The 16334-nt window shown below is 43.3% G+C and overlaps 1 protein-coding gene across 2 annotated transcripts in view; it reads right to left on the minus strand.

The window, feature by feature from the left end:
* Window positions 1–15539, minus strand: part of LOC124004996 (caprin-1-like) — a 42210-nt gene extending 26671 nt beyond the window's left edge. Inside the window, exons 1-6 of one of the 2 annotated variants that reach the window (XM_046313823.1) lie at window positions 15371–15539; window positions 9739–9888; window positions 7703–7765; window positions 6318–6404; window positions 5719–5966; window positions 2175–2257 (exon numbers count right to left, since the gene is read on the minus strand). In XM_046313823.1, the coding sequence (XP_046169779.1) occupies window positions 2175–2257; window positions 5719–5966; window positions 6318–6404; window positions 7703–7765; window positions 9739–9888 (631 nt within the window). In that variant the 5' untranslated portion in view covers window positions 15371–15539. Of the gene's footprint in view, window positions 1–2174; window positions 2258–5718; window positions 5967–6317; window positions 6405–7702; window positions 7766–9714; window positions 9889–15370 lie in introns of both variants that reach the window. The other variant, XM_046313815.1, reaches the window with a different exon arrangement.
* Window positions 15540–16334: the final 795 nt, after the last annotated feature.

Consider the following 16334-nt stretch of genomic DNA (forward strand, 5'->3'; position numbering starts at 1 on the left):
GGTGCTGAGAGAAGCAGGTGAGTGAGGGCGGGTGGGGGGTGCTGAGAGAAGCATGTGAGTGAGGGCGGGTAGGGGGTTGCTGAGAGAAGCAGGTGAGTGAGGGCGGGTAGGGGGTTGCTGAGAGAAGCAGGTGAGAGGGCTGGTAGGGGGGTGCTGAGAGAAGCAGTTGAGTGAGGGCGGGTAGGGGGGTGCTGAGAGAAGCAGGTGAGTGAGGGCGGGTGGGGGGGGGGGGTGCTGAGAGAAGCATGTGAGTGAGGGCGGGTAGGGGGTTGCTGAGAGAAGCAGGTGAGTGAGTGCGGGTAGGGGGTTGCTGAGAGAAGCAGGTGAGAGGGCTGGTAGGGGGGTGCTGAGAAAAGCAGTTGAGTGAGGGCGGGTAGGGGGGTGCTGAGAGAAGCAGGTGAGTGAGGGCGGGTAGGGGGTGCTGAGAGAAGCAGGTGAGTGAGGACGGGTAGGGGGGTGCTGAGAGAAGCAGGTGAGTGAGGGCTGGTAGGGGGATGCTGAGAGAAGCAGGTGAGGGGGCTGGTAGGGGGATGCTGAGAGAAGCAAGTGAGTGAGGGCGGGTAGGGGGGGGTGTGCTGAGAGAAGCAGGTGAGTTTTTACTATTTTTTACAGTGTAGAATAGTGAAGACATCAAAACTATGAAATAACATATGGAATCATGTCGTAACCAAACAAGTGTTACATCAAAATATATTTTAGATTCTTGAAAGTAGCCACCCTTTGCCTTGACAGCTTTACACTCTTGGCATTCTCAACCAGCTTCACCTGGAATACTTTTCCAACAGTCTTGAAGGAGTTCCCACATATGCTGAGCACTTGTTGGCTGCTTTTCCTTCAATCTGCGGTCCAACATCTCAATTGGGTTGAGGTCAGGTGATTGGGGAGGCTAGGTAAACTGATGCAGCACTCCATCACTCTGCTTCTTGGTCAAATGGCCCTTACACAGCTTGAAGATGTGTTGGGTCATTGTCCTGTTAAAAAACAAATGATAGTGGGACTAAGCGCAAACCAGATGGGATGGTGTATCACTGCAGAATGCTGTGGTAGCCATGCTGGTTAAGTGTGCCTTGAATTCTATATAGATCACTGACAGTGCCACCAGCAAAGCACCCCCATACCATCACACCTCCTCCATGCATCACGGTGGGAGCCACATGCAGAGATCATTCGTTCACCTACTGTCTAACAAAGACACAGCGGTTGGAACCAAAATTTTCACATTTGGACTCAGACCAAAGGACAGATTTCCACCGGTCTAATGTCCATTGCTCAGGTTTCTTGGCCCAAGCAAGTCTCTTCTTATTGGTGTCCTTTAGTAGTGGTTTCTTTGATGCAATTCAACCATTGAAGGCCTGATTCACACAGTCTCCTCTGAACAGTTGATGTTGAGATGTGCCCGTTACTTGAACTCTGTGAAGCATTTATGTGGGATGCAATCTGAGGTGCCGTTAAATCTAATGAATTTATCCCCTGCAGCAGAGGTAACTCTGGATCTTCCTTTCCTGTAGCGGTCTTCATGAGAGCCAGTTGCGACTGCACTTGAAGAAACTTTCAAAGTTCTTGACATTTTCCAGATTAACTGACCTTCATGTCTTAAAGTAATGATGGACTGTCATTTCTCTTTGCTTATTTGAGCTGTTCTTGCCCTTTTACCAAATAGGGCTATCTTCTGAATACCGTCCCTACCTAGTCACAACACAACTGATTGGCTCAAAAGCTTTAAGGAAAGAAATTCCACAAATGAAATTTTAAGAAGGTACACCTGTTAATTTAAATGCATTCCAGGTGATTACCTTTTGAAGCTGGTTGAGAGAATACCAAGAGTGTGCAAAGCTGTCATCAAGGCAAAGGGGGGCTACTTTAAAGAACCTAAAATATATTTAGATTTGTTTTTAACACTTTTTTGGTTACTACATGATTCCATATGTGTTATTTCATAGTTGTGATGTCTTCACTATTATTCTACAATGTAGAATAATAGTAAAAATAAAGAAAAACCCTAGAATGAGTAGGTGTGTCCAAATTTTTGACTGGTACTGTATAATTGTCTGTCAGACTAGAGATTGGGAACAGTGTCAGCTCTATTCGTTCCATTTCTATCAGTTTCTTGAATGTTCAGAACGTTTCAGACCACTGAGTAGTGAATTCACCTAGTTGTAGTTGGTTAAACTTACATGTTGTTCCTGCTACTGCCTTTTCCTTCCCCTCCAACAGATCCATGAAGTGTTGAGAAGCCTCTTCGTACTGGTCAGACAACCTGCAACAGGAGAGGTACAGTTGTAACTTGGGAAAGAAAGATACCTGTACACTGTTGAATGCTCCTGCAGTTTTATTGAGTGCAATATTTAGACCCAGAAGTATTCGTCATGCTCGAGTTATAACTCCCATTTCAAGCTCTCTTGTCCATCAAGTCAATGCGAAACAGTGAAACTTTCAAAGTTTGATGTTCAACATCCCAGTTGAACATCATGTTTATGCATGTATTTGACAAATGGTGTCATGTTCAAGTATGGCCGTGGCGGTCATGAAATTTTGAGGCTGGTGATTGTCACGCGAATAACTACCGGTCTCACTGTAAATTACCGTTAATTAACAAACTCATTTAGCATCTCCTTGTTTCCAAGCATAGCCTACAAGCTGATGACAACCTTTGGAACATCTACAAGTCTAATAAATCCATGTAATGTAGCCTACAGCTTCACAATAAATCCATAATTTATTTTAGACAGGTCAAAAGAAACACGTAGTCTATTTCAGAAGAACAGAATAGCATAGATCTGGCTATGCCATATGGCTGTGGACAACACTAGTTCATTTAGCAGACAAGATTTGCTTAGAATTCCATGGCATTATTTTATAGTATGAAGAATACAAGTGAATATAGCTGAATAAAATTGAAAGGATATTTTCTCCAATTGATTTGAGTGCGCACATGCGTCTATTCTGTGTTGAGCAGTTAAAAAAGAAACAGGTCCTCCTACAGTATATGCTTAATTTAGAGTTATTTATGTAATATTAGTTTTGATACAAACCTTGGGCTACATGTTTTGATTTTTAATACATTCTAAGGCTCCACAATGCAAAAAAAAAAGTTGCATGAAAAAGGCATGACAAGCACTTAATAATGGCTCAAATTTCCCAGCGGCATTCCATTTGTGTGGCCTTAATCCCCCCCTAAAAATGCCTTTTGCAGCCAGTGTGCCATTGTGTTGAGTATAATAATTATAATTCCATTCTCCCGGCTGTGCTCCCTGAAGCACCTCTCACTCACATGGCTCTCTAAGATATCTCAATTCTTATTAGCCAAAAAGAATAAGGGTCCTTCTCACAGGCTACAAGTGAAGACACATCGGGGACACAACTGTGCGCATCCTTTTCGAATTCCGAGGTGCATATTGAAGATGCTGGAAGAACTGTCCATATTTACTTTTCGTCAGCCAACAAGATGAGTAGGCCTAACAAACAATAGCCTATTCCAAAGCAAAATAACCTAATGGTCACTCTGAAAGAGCTCTAGAGTTCCTCTGTGGAGATGGGAGAACCTTCCAGAAGGACAACCATCTCTGCAGCACTCAAACAATCAAACCATTATAGTAGAGCGGCCAGACGGAATCCACTCATCAGTAAAATGCACATGACAGCCCACTTGGGAGTTCAGGCCATGAGAAACAAGATTCTCTGGTCTGATGAAACCAAGATTGAACTCTTTGGCCTGAATACCAAGCGTCAAGTCGAGAGGAAACCTGGCACCATCCCTACAGTGAAGCATGGTTGTGGCAGCGTCATGCTGTAGGGATGTTTATCATTGGCAGGGACTGGGAGACTAGTCAGAGAAGGTACGGTGGGATTCAAAAATGGTGGTGATCTGTTTGTTAACTTGTCTTTCGAAGATTTTAGAAAGGCAGGGCAGGATGGATATAGGTTTAACAGTGTGGGTCTAGAGTGTCTCCCCCTTTGAATAGGGGGATGACCGCAGCAGCTTTCCAATCTTTAGGGATCTCAGACGATACGAAAGAGAGGTTGAACAGGCTAGTAATAGGGGTTACAACAAATGGGGAGGATATTTTTAGAAAGGGAGAGTCCAGATTGTCTAGCCCAGCTGATTTGTAGGGGTGCAGATTTTGCAGCTCTTTCAGAACATCGGCTGTCTGGATTTGGGTGAAGGAGAAGCAGGAGGGAGGCTTGGGCGAGTTGCTGCGGAGGGTGCAGAGCTGTTGGCCGGGGTAGGGGTAGCCAGGTGGAAAGCATGGCCGGACGTAGAAAAATGCTTATTGAAATTCTCGATTATCCTGGATTTATCGGCGGTGACAGTGTTTCCTAGCCTCAGTGTAGTGGGCAGTTGGGAGGAGGTGCTCGAATTCTCCATGGACTTTACAGTGTCCCAAAACCTTTTGTAATTGGTGCTACAGGATGCAAATTTCTGCTTGAAAAAGCTAGCATTAGCTTTCCTAACTGCCTGCCTGTGTATATTGGTTCCTGACTTCCCTGAAAAGATGCATATCGTGGGGGCTGTTCGATGCTAATGCAGTACGTCACAGGATGTTTTTGTGCTGGTCAAGGGCAGTCAAGTCAGGAGTGAACCAGGGGCTAGATCTGTTCTTAGTTCAAGATTTCTTGAACGGGGCATGCTTATTTAAGATGGTGAGGAAAGCACTTTTAAAAGAACAACCAGGCATCCTCTACTGACGGGATGAGGTCAATATCCATCCAGGATACCCAGGCTAGGTCGATTAGAAAGGCTGGCTCACAGAAGTGTTTTAGGGAGTGTTTGACAGTGATGAGGGGTGGTCGTTTGACCACGGACCCATAACGCACACAGGCAATGAGGCAGTGATCGCTGAGATCTTGGTTGAAGACAGCAGAGGTGTCCATGTTTACGGATTTAAGGTTGTACCTAGTAGGGTCCTTGATAATTTGTGTGAGATTGAGGGCATCTAGCTTAGATTGTAGGATGGCCGAGGTGTTAAGCATATCCCAGTTTAGGTCACCGAAAAGTACGAACTCTGAAGATAGATGGGGGGCAATCAATATGGTGTCCAGGGCACAGCTGGGGGCTGAGGGGGGTCTATAACAAGCGGCAACAGTGAGACACTTATTTCTGGAAAGGTGGATTTTTAAAAGTAGAAGCTCAAACGGTTTGGGCTTAGACCTGGATAGTAAGACAGAACTCTGCAGGCTCTCTCTGCAGTAGATTGCAACTCAGCCCCCTTTGGCAGTTCTATCTCGACGGAAAATGTTGTAGTTGGGGATAAGAATAAGGCTGTAACATAACAAAATGTGAAAAAGTCAAGGGGTCTGAATACTTTCGGAACGCACTGTAAATAGCGAGGACGCTGAGCCACTTGTGTGGGTTGTAGACTCCGTCTCATGCTACCACTAGAGTGAAAGCACCGCCAGCATTCAAAAGTGACCAAAACATCAGCCAGGAAGCATAGGAACTGAGAAGTGGTCTGGGGTCACCACCTGCAGAACCACTCCTTTATTGGGGATGTCTTGCTAATTGCCTATAATTTCTACCTGTTGTCTATTCCATTTGCACAACAGCATGTGAAATTTATTGTCAATCAGTGTTGCTTAAAAGTGGACAGCTCGATTTCACAGAAGTGTGATTGACTTGGAGTTACATTGTGTTGTTTAAGTGTTCCCTTTATTTTTTTGAGCAGTGTATATACCTTTAGCTCAAAATCTGAACATTGTGTGTGCATGCGTTTTACTAACCTGGTGTTTTGGTCTCGTTCTGGCCTCACTAGTTTGTAAAGCACATCCAGGTTGGTGAACTCTGAGTCTGTGAGGAGTGAGGGTGTGCCTCCCCCGGCGGCCCCCTGTCTCAACTCCTGCCTTACACTGTCCTCTCCCAGCCTGTCCAGGAAGAACTGGAGCTCCAGCACAGTCTTCAGTCTCTTCTGCTCAGCCTCCTCTCTCTGGAGCTGCTCCCGCCGCACTGCCTTCTTCACTGCCTTCTGGATCTACAGAGACAGAAGAGACGAGACCAGGGAATCAAACAATGCAGGACCTCTCGGTTGCGTTTCATGCCAGGTCACCAGGAAGCCGTTTCCTCCCATCCGCCTTTGTTCACCCACATTCACAGATTTGATAGGACTAGTTACGTGAAAGCAATATGGGAGAAACTAGGTGGAGCTATACTGCTTACACCTAGTTGTTTCACATCCACGAAGGAGGAGAGAGCATCCTCCCGGAACGAAACGCAACCCGGGCGTTGGCCACTTTAATGCAAACAGGGATGACACCAGAGAGGGGGACCCAAATCAGTCAAAACATTCCTACAGACAAGGACACATTGCATTAGATACTCTTACATCTTGCCCCAGTGCGAGGAAGCTCTTCTGTAGCTCTCTGGCAAACTCCAGATTATTAGTCACTTCCTGATACTTGGTCAGGGCATCCTGCAGAGATAACAGAGCAAGAGAAAACTGGTTTACATTAGCAGAATCTTATCCAGAGCGACTAACAGTCAGTGCATTCATCTTAAGATATCTAGGTGGGACAAACGCATATCAGTCATAGTAAGTACATTTTTCATCAATAGTAGCTATCAGCAAAGTCAGAGCTAGTAAGGGGGAAACAAGTGTTAGTTCACAAAAGCTTTTTTTGGGGGGTGGAGGGAGTGTATGAGGGGCTGCTGTGGGATTATATTAGATACATGTTGAAGAAGTACACTACCGTTCAAAAGTTTGGGGTCACTTAGAAATTCCCTTGTTTTTGAAAGAAAAGCACATTTATTGCCCATGAAATACAGAGTAGACATTGTTAATGTTGTAAATGACTATTGTTGCTGGAAACGACAGATTTTTTTTATGGAATATCTACATAGGCGTACAGAGGCCCATTATCAGCAACCATCCCTCCTGTGTTCCAATGGCACGTTGTGTTAGCTAATCCAAGTTTATTATTTTAAAAGGCTAATTGATCATTAGAAAACCCTTTTGCAATTACGTTAGCACAGCTGAAAACTGTTGTCATGATTAAAGAAGCAATAAAACTGGCCTTCTTTAGACTAGTTGAGTATCTGGAGTATCAGCATTTGTGGGTTCGATTACAGGCTCAAAATGTCAAGAAACAAAGACCTTTCTTCTAAAACTCAAGTCTATTCTTGTTCTGAGAAATGATGGCAATTCCATGTTAGAAATTGACAATAAAACTGAAGATCTCGTACAGCGCTGTGTAGTACTCCCTTCACAGAACAGCGCAAACTGGCCCTAACCAAAATAGAAAGAGGAGTGGGAGGCCACAGTGCACAACTGAGTGAGAAGACAAGTACATTAGAGTGTCTAGTTTGAGAAACAGAAACCTCACAAGTCGTCAACTGGCAGCTTCATTAAATAGTACCCGTAAACCACCAGTCTCAACATTGAAGAGGCGACTCCGGGATGCTGGCCTTCTAGGTTGCTGATAATGGGCTTCTGTACGCCTATGTAAATATTCCATTTAAAAAAAATAAAAGAAATGTAAAAATCAGGCGTTTCCAGCTATAATAGTAATTTACAACACAAACAATGTCTACACTGTGTTTCTGATCAATTTGATGTTATTTTAATGGACAAAAAAATGTGTTTTTCTGATGAGCGCAATGTAATGGAAAGCTTGCTTCCACAAACCAAAAATGACTGATCAGTGACTACTTCAAGGAAGTAGTCAGATCAGACTATATAGGACTCATATACAGTGTACGTTGTTGACCCACCAGCTGGTCCTGGTTGAGACGCTCCCCTTTATTTTTCTTGGCTTGATAATCATCCAGCTTGCCCTGTGAGACAGAGGTCAGGATTTACATGCATTCAGAGGTGAAAATGATCCAAATAGAGGTTGATAGCGTAATAACAATTAACAGATTCTCTATAGTAAAATCTCTCATCCAGAGCGAAGCAGATGCCGTCACCTGACCAGTGAGATTTTTGTCATTGAAAATGTATGTTTATGTCCAAAATACATAAAAACCTGCAACAGATATTCTGAGGTAACCTTGTGCCTAGGCTAAAATTACTCATTTTTAGGAACTCTACACTAACAAAAATGACAGAGGATTACTGCAAGTACTGACCACATATCAACATGGTTGTTGATATCTCTGAGCAATGGCAATACATCTCAACATGTGCCTGACAGCTAAAGCTGCAATGTGTCACTTTTTGGGCAACCCAACCAAATTCACATAGAAATCTCTCCATCTCATTGAAAGGAAGTCTAAGAAGCAGTAGATCTAGATCATAAAAGGAGACTTCCTTTTTTAAAGTCTTTTACTTTCAGTTTTGCACACCACATCAAACAGCTGAAAATGCTATATTTTTAATTGGCACGGTTTAGGTTGCAATGATTCTCTACACTATAATTGTTTGTTTTGTCACACAAACTGAAATTAGGCAAACTATTAGAATATTAGTGACCAAGAAATGGCTGTGCGATTACTGCAAAGTGAAACTAATGACAAGGACCGATGGGCAGTTCCTTCAGAGAAGCTTTAGCTTTGTAACACTAACTCTAGCTTGGCAATTTGAGTAAAGACCATACTTTTTTATCTTTATTTTACTAGGCAAGTCAGTTAAGAACAAATTCTTATTTTCAATGATGGGTTAACTGCATTGTTCAGGGGCAGAATGACATATTTGTACCTTGTCAGCTCGGGGACTTGATCTTGCAAACTTTCGGTTATTAGTCCCAACGCTCTAACCACTAGGCTACGCTGCCACCCCACTTATATGGTGAACACTTGCTAGCTATAAGGAAAGCAAAGTGACAGGTGTGTGCACCTTTCCAAATCATGTCCAGTCAATTGAATTTACCACAGGTGGACTTCAACCAAGTCGTAGAACCATCTCAAGGATGATCAATGGAAACAGGATGCCCCTAAGAACAATTTGCAAAGGGTCTGAATATTTATGTAAATTCTGATTTTTTTAATGTAAAAAAAATATATACATTTGCACACATTTAAAAAAAAAATGTGTCTTTATTGTGTGTAGATTGATGAGGGAAAAAATACATTTTAGAATAAGGCTGTAACGTAACAAAATGTGGAAAAAGGTTAGGGGTATGTATACTTTCCCAATGCACTGTATGTTTGTATGGATCTACAAACTCATCCAAATAAGGCATTTTATTAATTGACCATCTGCCTAATGTGCTTTCTCGCTCATTTTGAGGAAGATGAGCTGATGGTGCAACTAAGCAGTGAAAGCAAAAGCAAGATGCAGTGTCCGCAGGTCTGGTTGACTTGAGACAGCAGTGTGTCCATTTTATAGCCATCTCCTCCCTCTCCAAATATCCTCTCCTCTGTCCTCCTCCATACAAAGTTTGAAAAAATTGCATTGATTGATCTTCTAAGTCTGAGAGGAGACAGATCTGTCATTATCCTGACCAGCACAATGACATTGGCACTGAAAACAGTGCAGCACTAGCACACACTATTGATCAATTGAATAGAGTACAATATATCTTAAAATTGTACTTTTTTTGCGGTCTGTTCTGCCCTTTTAACTTCCGAGTTCCCCCAACACAAGGGGTGATAAAAGCAACAGGGTTAGTCGCAGCACTCCTGAAGTAGGTTAGGTGCGTTGTTCAAAGGCACAATAGCAGTAAGAGGCACCTGAGTTTGAGGTATCAATAGAAGCAAACTAACTATTACGCCAACACCCCCAGGAGTCACTTTCACGCCACACATTTGTGAAGGTTTCATTCCACAAAAATAAAAGGAGACACCTTTTTCTTCTCCATGTTGCGGACCTTCTTATCGATGACGCCAAGGACCTGCTTCATGGCCTCGGTCTGGGCCCCAGAGGACTGCCCTCCACCCAGGGTGATCTGTCCAGGAATGGGTCCCACGTCCGGACTGGCCGACTGCACTGTCCTGTTGCCGTTCATTGCTGCGGGCATCTGAATGAAAAGAGAGATGAATATCATAAAGTTAGTTATGGAGGTAACGACAAGGAACAATTTCTGGCTATATCACCAAGGGGCAGTTTCCTGGATACTCCATGGAGCTTGCTTTTTGGTCCAGGACGTCACCACCAAGTGCATCATCTCATCTAACTATATAATTGCTGGTGTAGCTAGCCAACTTTCAATTGTGGTTGAGAGAAAGGAAGCCCATTTGTGTGACATAAACGGTAACATGACTGGTGACGCAACGCACTTCCACGTCGTCTCTGTACTGCTGTACAGTTTGTTGCTACTTAGCTACCTGCCAAACTTTTTAGCTTTTTACTCTTAACTATTTAAATTGTATTTAACAAGTCAACCAGGGTCTTAGATTTTACCATGCACTACCTTTTTGTATTACATTTTCTCACCCCTGACACTGTATCTGGACATAGATCTGCAAGACCTCCTCCTCCACCTGAAAAAAAGAAAGCTAAGTAACATAATGAACTCTTAATATACAGGAGAACTATGGTCTTATGATGAGGATAGCCGGGTTGCAAGCTCAGCTTCAGACGCAATCGTTAGGCAATTTAAGTATCGGAAAGGATGATACAGCGTCTGTGTCACCAGTGAATACAGGTAGTAATTGTTAAACCCCTGCACAGTCCCTGCAGCCAAACAATTTGGCTTCTGGAAAGAAAGGCTTTTGGCATGCTCAACTGGTGTTGCTCATTCAGCCGACAGAAACGTTCAACCGGTTTTCCCCACTAAGCATTAGCACTGACAAATTGAAAACTCTAGTCATTGGCGACTCCATTACCTGCAATATTAGATTAAAAATAATCACCCAGCGATCCATTGTTTACCAGGGGGGCTACTGACGTAAAGGCTCATCTGAAGATGGTGCTGGCTGAGGCTAGAACTGTTGAGTGTAGATACTATATAGGGATATTGTTATCCACGTCAGCACCAACGATGATGGGAAAATAGTCAGAAGTTCCCAAGCAACTTACAGCAGACTCGCACAACTCAATCACTGGTTGAAAACTGTTTTCTACCCCTCCCAAAAGTTTGGATTTGTAGGTAACTGGCCCTCTTTCTGGGACTCCGCCACAAACAGGACCAAGCCTGGCCTGTTGAGGAGTGACGGACTCCATCCTAGGTGGAGGGGTGCTCTCATCTTATGAACATAGACCGGGCTCTAACTCCTCTAGCTCCACAATGACATAGGGTGCAGGCCAGGCAGTAGGATGTTAGCCAGCCTGCCTGGTTAGTGGAGTCTGCCAATAGCATGGACAGTGTAGTCCGCTAGATTTCCCATCGAGACCGTATCTGTGCCTCAATCTTGGTCGGGCAAATCTGAACATGGTAGTGTTCGCCTTAGCAATATCACTGAAATAAATACATACTCTATTTCTGTCATTATTGAAAGAGATTGTGATAATATCTCACATCTCAAAATAGGACTACTTAATGTTAGATCTCTCACTTCTAAGGCAATCATAGTCAATAAACTAAATAACCAATCATAACCTCGACGTGATTTGGCCTGACTGAAACATGGCTCAAGCCTGATGAAATTACTGTGTTTTAATGAGGCTTCTCCTCCTAGTTACACTAGTGACCAGATCCCCCGCGCATCCCGCAAAGGCTAACGTTTTTGTATTTTGAGCTTCTAGTCATGAATACTATGCAGCCTACTCAATCACTTTTTATAGCTACTGTTTACAGGCCTCCTGGGCCGTATACAGCATTCCTCACTGAGTTCCTATCATACTTTGTAGTCATGGCAGATAATTCACATTTTCTGCTTTCGGAGCCATTGTTGACTTGGCAGGTTTTGTCAAACACGTCCCTGAACCTAAGCAAAGCCACAGTCATACCCTGTATCTAGTTTTGACCCGTAGAATAAATATTGTGGATCTAAATGTTTTTCTTTATAATCCTAGACTAAATCGTACCATCATATTTGTAATCTCTACAAATAAACTGCTCAGACCCCAACTAAGGATTATCCAAAGACATGCTATAGATTTTCAGGCAAAAGACAGTACCATGCAATATCGAAAAGCCCTCACTGCTGCTCAATCAGCCTACTTTTCCAACCTAATTGAGAATAAACTGTCCAAAAATGTGTTTTTGATATTGAACTACTGAAAGAGCTACTTCCTGTTCTTGGCCCTCCTATATTGAACATACATAAAACGTCTCCATATCCTCCGGATGTGTACTAAAAGCACTAAAAATGGCAGTAATAAAACCTCTCCTGAAAAATAAATAAATACAATCGGCGGTCTCCTTGCTGTCCCCAGTCCACCTGACTGTGCTGCTGCTCCAGTTTCAACTGTTCTGCCTTATTATTCGACCATGCTGGTCAGTCATTTATGAACATTTGAACATCTTGGCCATGTTCTGTTATAATCTCCACCCGGCACAGCCAGAAGAGGACTGGCCACCCCACATAGCCTGGTTCCTCTAGGTTTCTTCCTAGGTTTTGGCCTTTCTAGGGAGTTTTTCCTAGCCACCGTGCTTCTACACCTGCATTGCTTGCTGTTTGGGGTTTTAGGCTGGGTTTCTGTACAGCACTTTGAGATATCAGCTGATGTACGAAGGGCTATATAAATCAAATTTGATTGATTTGATTGATCTCGCGAATCTCCCATTCCTCTCAAACATTTTAGAAAAAGCAATTAGGCAGCAACTCAATGCCTTCCCGAAGACAAAATAATATATACAAAATGCAGCAGTCTGGTGTTAGACCCCATCAAAGTACTGAGACGGCACTCATGCAGGTGGTAAATGACCATTGAAAAACATCAGACCAAGGCCCTGCATCTGTCCTCGTGCTCCTAGACCTTAGCGCCGCTTTGACAACATCAATCACCACATTCTTTTGGAGAGATAGGAAACCCTAATTGGCCTACATGGACAAGTTCTTGCCTGGTTTAGATCTTGTCTTTCAGAAAGATATCGGTTTGTCTCTGTGGAGGGTTTGTCCCCTGACAAATCAATGGTAAGTTCAGTGTTCCTCAAGGTCCCATTTTAGGACCACTATCGTTTTCCCTACATATTCTACCTCTTGGTGATGTCATTCAGAAACACAATGTCAACTTCCACTGCTATGCGGACGACACACAGCTATACATTGATGAAACATGGTGAAGCCCCAAAATTGCCTACCCTGGAAACCTGTGTTTCAGACATAAGGAAGTGGATGGCGTAAATGTTTTTACTTTTAAACTCAGACAAAACAGAGATGCTTCTTATAGATCCCAAGAAACAGCGAGATCTGCTCTTTGATCTGACAATTCATCTAGACGGTTGCACAGTCATCTCAAATAAACCTTGACCTCAGCTATACTATGGACACTGATTTCTCTTGACGAACATATCAAGAGTATTTCAAGGGCAGCTATATTTCATCTTTGTAACATTGCAAAAATCAGACACCGTTTGTCCAAATATGACGCAGAAAAAAAGCTAATCCATGCTTTTGTCACTTCTAGATTAGACAGCTACAATGCTCTACTCTCAAGCTACCCGGAAAAAGCGCTAAATCAACTTCAATTAGTGCTAAATCTTGACTAGAACCTCGCTACACTGTCTTCCATTTAACGCTAAGGCTGATTTCAAGGTTTTTCTACTACCCTACAAAGCATTACATGGACTTGCTCATGGATGCTACGATCACAAGACATAGGCCTCCTTACTGTCCCTAGAACTTCTAAGCAAACCGCTGGGGGCAGGCTTTCCTATAGAGCAGAATCATTTTTATTGACTGTACTGCCTATCCATGTGAGAGACGCACAATCGGTCTCGACTTTCAATTCTTTACTGAAAACTCATCTCTTCCGTAGGTCCTATGATTGTGTGTAGCCTGGCCCAGGGGTGCAAAGGTGAACAGCAAGGCACTGGAGTGATGAACTGCCCTTGCTGTCTCTGCCTGGCCGGCTCCCCTCTCGCCACTGGGATTCTCTGCCTCTGATGGGGGCTGAGTCACTGGCTTACTAGTGCTCTTCCATGCCGTGCCAGGCTTTTTTCCGCTATAATCAACTTGAGTGGGTTGAGTCACTGATGTAATCTTCCTGTTCGGTCTTGCATCCCCTCTGGCTTTTTCAGTGGAGATCTTTGAGGGCTATACTCAGCTTTGTCTAAGGGTAATAAATTGGTGATCTGTTGATATTGAACTAGTGGTGTGGGAGCTTTGCTTTGTTAAAGTGAGTGGGATTATATCCTGCCTGGTAGGCCCTGTCCGGGGGTATCATCAGCCAGGGCCACAGTGTGAACTTAAGTAGGCTCCCTCTAATTCTCCCATCTCTCCCTCTCTGAGGACCTGAGCCCTAGGACCATGCATCAGGACTACCTGGCCTGATGACTCCTGGCTGACCCCAGTCCACCTGGCCGTGTTGCTGCTCCAGTTTCAACTGTTCTGTCTGCAGCTATGAAACCCTGACCAGTTCACCGGACGTGCTACCTTGTCCAGGACATGCTGTTTCCGACCCGCTCTCGCACCTGCGGTCTCCACATCGGAATGCTCAGCTATGAAAACCAACTGACATTTGCTCCTGAGGCGCTGACCTGCTGCACCCTCTACAACCATTGATTATTATTTGACCCTGCTGGTCATCTATGAACGTTTAAAACATCTTGAAGAACGGTCTGGCCTTAATGGCAATATAGTCTTATCTCCACCCAACACAGCCAGAAGAGCACTGGCCACCCCTCAAAGCCTGTTCCTCTCTAGAGTCCTGCCATTCTATAGTTTTTCCTAGCCACCGTGCTTCTACATCTGCATTGCTTGTTGTTTGGTGTTTTTAGGCTGAGTTTCTGTATAGACACTTTATGACATCTGCTGATGTAAAAGGGGCTTTATAAATATATTTGATTTAATGTGGTGCACATTTTATATAGCCTTTGAGTATAATGGACAACGTGGTGGAATATTAGTCTGAGGGCCTACGAAGGTACCAAGTGAAGTGCGCAATGTTTTGGGTCAGGCTCGGTTGTTAGCTAGCTAGGGTGGCTAGCAAGCTTCATCAACACACCATGAATAATCGAACCTAGTTAGTTAGTTAAATGGTCCACACTTGATGCAACATATTAAGTGTTACCAGCCGCACCCACCGAACTATTTAAATAGCTCATGAATTTGCTAACCAGGTTCTAAAACCTAAGTTAACGTTAAGTAACACGGGCAGCTGAATCTTACAGAGATGCCAGATAACGTTAATTCGTCTATCATCGCATAAAGCCTGCAACGTTACCTGACTGTAGTTAGAAGATTTTCAACCAGGCAGCACACCGCGGATGCAGATGGCCAGGATAGCTAACTAACATTTGCTGAATCAAATAACCAAATAGGATAAATTATTCAGATTATTCAATGGCGATATAGCTAGCTGCCAGAGAGGGTAAATCACTCACTTAGCTTAGCATAGTTGTGCCCCCTTGTCTAGCTAATGTGTTCATTTAGCTAGCTATACAATTTGCATACCTTTATGCTCTATGTATCCACAAGAAAGCTTGTTCACCAGAGAAATTGAATATCCAAGGTGTTTTTATCGTGTTGCTTTATTTTCTCTTTCAATACCGTGGGATCCGCCCAGCCGGTCTCACCGACAACTGAGACGGTTTGATCAAATACTTTCTAGAACTAATCCAAGATAGACCAGCCTGTCGTTTCCAATGGAGCAAATGAATCACAGTGGGCAGAACAAGCAAAAGGAGGTGGGAAGAGCCAGGCACGGGCTAGTGAGATCTTATTGGTGCGTTCTATCATGTATTTGCATATTTCCGTTAGGGAACGCCTACTTTGTGAAGTGTGCGTGTGCAGTAAACTCAATTCACCCTTGCACTCCTTCGAAACAGCGCATTTTTTTGAAACTTTTGCAAAGGGTAAAGTCTACAAAACGCAGTCCACTCTGTTTATTAAAGATTTTAGTTTTGTAAAAAATAAACTGCTTGGAGATCAAATGTTTCATCGATGAGAAAATTAGCAGAATGTCGTTCAAGATCCATCTCGCTCCATCTTCTCCCGACTGCCGGCCACTGGGCTTCCTCTTATCACCATATTTGGTAGTGAGTGGAAACGCCACCGGATGCTTCACCTTCATATGTCCGATAAAATATCTGGCTAATCATGGTTTGATTGGTGAAGGAACTCTTTATAAAGAAGGTCCTTTTTCGGCTGTCCAAAATATGCCAGACTGAACAAACCAAACAAACACACACGGAATGAAAAACAATTTAGTTTAGGCTTTTCTAAGAGTTCATGGTAAAATACAAACTGTAGACTCGTATGTTGATGAAATATTAACATTTACAAAACAGATTATATATTTATTGGATGGGCATAAATACGCATAGCCAATCTTTGCAAAATCACTTGAATTGATTTGTTCATTGCGTGGGCGTTGTAGATTTCTTGCTTTCTTGCACTGATTTTGTGTTTAATCAAT

This window comes from Oncorhynchus gorbuscha, linkage group LG02, assembly GCF_021184085.1.
Source record: "Oncorhynchus gorbuscha isolate QuinsamMale2020 ecotype Even-year linkage group LG02, OgorEven_v1.0, whole genome shotgun sequence".
NCBI classification, from domain to species: domain Eukaryota; kingdom Metazoa; phylum Chordata; class Actinopteri; order Salmoniformes; family Salmonidae; genus Oncorhynchus; species Oncorhynchus gorbuscha.